Genomic DNA, 4,451 nt, shown 5'->3' on the forward strand with positions numbered 1-4,451 from the left:
CTTCTCACTTGCTTTCTCCTTATCCTTACTCTTGTCTTTCTAAAACCTTGTGGTTCTATCATATTTTAGCTTGTGATCAATTCCCATGCATTTTATGGAACATCAAGTGAGATACCGCATCGTCTCTAACTCTTTTTTTAATCTCTAATTAGACCTTTCAGTACTTAGAAACCATAGGTTGGGAAGTATTCTACTAACGATGCTGCTATCATTCCTGGATGCTGAATCCCCGTGCTTCTAGCCTTTTATCCGCAGTATGGACTATTCACGACCTTCTGCATTTTGAGTATCTTGTATGTTGTTCCCTTTTCCTTTATTACCTTAAAATTGTGCATTGTATCTTCTATATATTTCATGACCTCCCTTCCACATAGGTATAATTTACGTTCACAACTTGAAGCTCTATTATAATACTTGCACCTCTAGGCATACACAATTCGGTGGGAGCTTCATATTGACTTCTTATGAGGATAGTACTTCTTTTAACTGCCTTTATCGTAGAGCCGTTATATAATATGGTTGTTGTAATATATCCCTTTTACCTTTGATATTACGAGTACTTCTGCAATATTCTCAATCATGATTTCTATAGTTTCTGGGTCCAATAACCGAATTCCTGATTTACTTCGTTGATGTAACTCTTTAGTTTCCTCCTTCTTCTGATCGGCCTTTATGTCGGGTTTGTTACATCTCGCATGTTTGTATGTTAAAAGTTTCGTATTCAGTTAATCGACATAATCTCAGGGATGAGATTATCTTGAGGCTGGTGTGGTTACACTAATTATAACAAGCGAGAAATAAGTGTTATGAAGGATAAAAGGGTACACAAATTAAAGAAAACGAGTTTCGTTGAAAATGACCAATTTGGGATAAAGTATGGGTCGAACGATACTACCTGATAATTATGCACTAGTACCATACAAGGTACCATATGGCTGTGATAATATGATATATATATATATATATATATATATATATATATATATATATATATTAAATATGAGTAGTATTTTTAGGTAATTTGAGATAATTCATAATTATACAAAGGGAATGGATGATTATCCAAAGCAAGACTTATACAAGTCTTGTTACAATTCCTTATGAAACAAAAAAATGAGAACAAAAGTAACGTAGTCATTCCCAAAAAGCAAGAAATGCATTCTTTCTTGATTTGAAAAATTCAATAACAGAACTTAAGAAAATTCGTTCAGTACCTCAACAAGCAAGAAGCTTGAAGTTGCGTTCAAGAATTTCGAAAAAGCAGAAGCTAATCTTGTTCAATAATATCGAAAAAGAAGAAGCTTAATCCGATTTTTGGGGTTCTAAGTTCAACCACGAAATTTCCAACGAAATATTATACGGAGTTTTCCCTACTCCAGGTATGTTAAAGCAATCCCTTCTTTCTTTTGGCATGGTTCAAGTTATACTGAAGAAACGAGCAAACGACAGTTTCCATAAATTACTCTATTCATAGAAATACTAGTGGTGTCTATATTCTTTATTCCCCATGTGAATTATTACTATCTTCCGTTCATGGATCTCAGAATAATACGTAGTTAAAAAGGGAATCCGAAAGAAATATTGAGATTTTTACGTATTTTTCGTGCATTTCACCAATTTATAACATGTGCATTGACCCATGACCAGATGACGTTATATACTCATATATATGTAAATATATGTATATGTGATATGGGAAAAGGTTACGACATTATATATGCACCACCACCTGATCAACTGGTATATATTGATGATGTTGCCTACAGTGGCCGAGACAATATGATGGGATGCCCTCAGTGGCTTGATGATATTATGTACACCCATACCTATGCATGACATGACATTTATATGCAAGTGCATGAAATTATAAATGTTTCAGAATTTACAAAGTTATTCAGATTTAAGGATGCGTTTCTTTATTCCATGTTTCATCTATGTCTTTTACATACTAATTTCATGCCTTACATACTCAATACATTTTTCGTACTAACGCCCTATTTCACGGGGCCTGCGTTTCATGCCTACAGGTGCAGGTAGGCAAGCTGACGGTCCCCCTTCTTAGGATCCTTGATCAGCTAGAGTTGGTGTGCTCCACTTGATCCAGAGCTGCTTTTGATTTTGGTACAATATGTTTGTGTGTATATATATATATATATATATATGATGTGGCCTAGTCCCATCTTTGTATAGTTATATTTCTATTAGAGATCTGTAGACAGTATGTCTAGTTGGGTTGTATGTGGCCTTGTCGGCTTTCAGTTTTGGATGTATAGTCGTCTATAGCAGCCTTGCCGGGTTGCCTACTGTATTTTACATATATACGTACATATGCCTTTTTGGCAAGTTTCCTTCATGTATGCTATTTTCGTAATTCAGCATATGTTATTTAGGTTCATATCTTAGACGCATGCTTAGCGGTGTTTGACAGGTAGGACTCAGGCATCCGTCACGGCCCATCGGTTTGGGTCGTGACAAAAGTTGTAGCAGAGCAGTTCTGTCCTAGGGTTGTCTTCAGACCGTGTCTAGTAGAGTCTTGTTTATGGGTGTGTTGTGCACCACACTTATAGACAGGAGGCTACAGGACATATATGATGATATCCTCTCTTTTTATCTCAGATCGTGCGATACAAGAATTCATGTTTCTAATGATATGTTATATTTTCAGCGATGCCTCCAAAGAGTACGACCGCCCAGAAGGGAAAGTCCGTGGCTGGTGAGACTACTAGTCGAGCTCCATGAGTTACTAGAGCTCAGGGAGAGTCTCATGGTGAGGTTGTATCTCAGACTTCACATACCCCGCCCTTTCCAGAAGAGCTCCGAGGGGCACCAGCCCCAGCACCCGCCCCTGTACATTCAGCACCTCAGCCAGATACACCAGGTCAGGAGATGAGAGGTGCTATTCAGTTATTAACCCGATTAGTAGCCACACAGGCTCGACGTCAGGAAGTAGGTATTGGTCATGCAGATAAGTCTGTGAGTGCGAGGGTTCTTGACTTTATTAATTTAGACCCTCTGGTATTTGCTGGAGCAGATCCAAACGAGGACCCTCAGGTATTTATTGATAGAATACAGAGGACGTTAAGGGTGATGAAGGCCACTGTGACTGAGTCAGTTGAGCTAGCTTCCTATAGACTCCGAGATGTTGCAGTTAGTTGGTACGAGTCTTGGGAATTGTACAGAGGTGAGGATACCCCTCCAGCAGTATGGCAAGAGTTTACAGAAGCTTTTCTTCGTCATTATTTGCCACTAGAGCTTAGACGGGCCAGAGTTGATAGGTTCTTGACCATTCAACAGGGTAACATGAGTGTTCGGGAGTACAATCTTCAGTTTGATTCATTGGCTAGGTATGTTCCCACTATTGTATCTAAGATGGATGATCGGGTTCACTGGTTCATGATGGGATTAGAGCCTCACTTGCTTAACAATTGTATGTCAGTCTCACTTCAGCCAGACATGGATATTTCTCGTATTCAGGCATACACTCAGGGTGTAAAGGAGCATAAACAGAAATAGAGGGCTGATCGTGAGCATGATCGGGCCCAAAATAAGAGAGCGAGGTATTCAGGTCCTTCTGGTGAGTTTCAAGGTGGTCAGAGGCAGCAGGACCCGAGGTATCCAGCCCAGCCATCGGCTAGCTCCCCCCACAATTTGACGGTAAGAGATTTGATTGTTCCTCATATTCAGGGTCTGGTCAGAATTTTAGGGCCTCAGGTTCACAATATAGGGGTGAGTCAAATCAAATGAGTCTGCCCTTGCCACGATGTGCTCAATGTGGTAAGCAGCATACCAGGCAGTGCCGTATGTGATTAGGTGTTTGTTATACTTGTGGTTATCTAGACCACATTATGAGGGATTGCCCGATAAGAGGTAATACAAGTATAGCTTAGCCAGCGGGATCTGTAGCTGGTTGGTCATCATAAGTACGTCCCCTGGGCAAGGTCCACAAGAACCAATAAGTCGTGGTAGAGGCAGAGACGAAGCATCTAGCTCGAGCAATCCTCAGAATCACATTTATGCATTGGCAGGACGACAGGACAAGAGTCATCGCCTGATGTTATTACAGGTATATTATCAGTCTCCTCATATGATGTATATGCACTAATTGATCTAGGTTCCACCTTATTGTGCATTACTCCATTGGTTGCTAGTAAGTTTGAAATAAAACCTGAATTGATTAAACCCTTTGAGGTATCTACACCTGTTGGGGACTCAGTGATAGCTAAGCAAGTATATAGGGGTTGCATAATAGTAGTTCATGGTCGATCTACCGTAGCAGACTTAATCGAGTTAGATATGGTATAATTTGATGTTATAATGGGAATGGATTGGTTGGCTTCTTGTCATGCCAACGTTGATTGTAGATCAAAGATAGTCCGATTTCAATTTCCAAGGGAGCCTGTTTTGGAGTGGAAAGGTAATACGGCATCGCCGAGAGGAAGATTCATTTCATA

The 4,451-nt window shown here is 39.7% G+C and overlaps 1 protein-coding gene across 1 annotated transcript; it reads left to right on the forward strand.

The window, feature by feature from the left end:
• The first annotated feature begins 2,886 nt into the window (after positions 1 to 2,886).
• On the forward strand, positions 2,887 to 3,513 carry LOC138875124 (uncharacterized). Its single transcript, XM_070153946.1, has one exon. The coding sequence runs from the start codon at positions 2,887 to 2,889 to the stop codon at positions 3,511 to 3,513; it is 627 nt and encodes a 208-aa protein (XP_070010047.1).
• The last annotated feature ends 938 nt before the right edge of the window (positions 3,514 to 4,451 follow it).

The sequence above is a fragment of the Nicotiana sylvestris genome, chromosome 8, assembly GCF_000393655.2.
Source record: "Nicotiana sylvestris chromosome 8, ASM39365v2, whole genome shotgun sequence".
Lineage (NCBI taxonomy): Eukaryota > Viridiplantae > Streptophyta > Magnoliopsida > Solanales > Solanaceae > Nicotiana > Nicotiana sylvestris.

Coding starts and splice junctions, on each gene's coding strand:
- LOC138875124 (XM_070153946.1), top strand. CDS start 2,887: ATGAGAGGTGCTATTCAGTTATTAACCCGATTAGTAGCCACACAGGCT.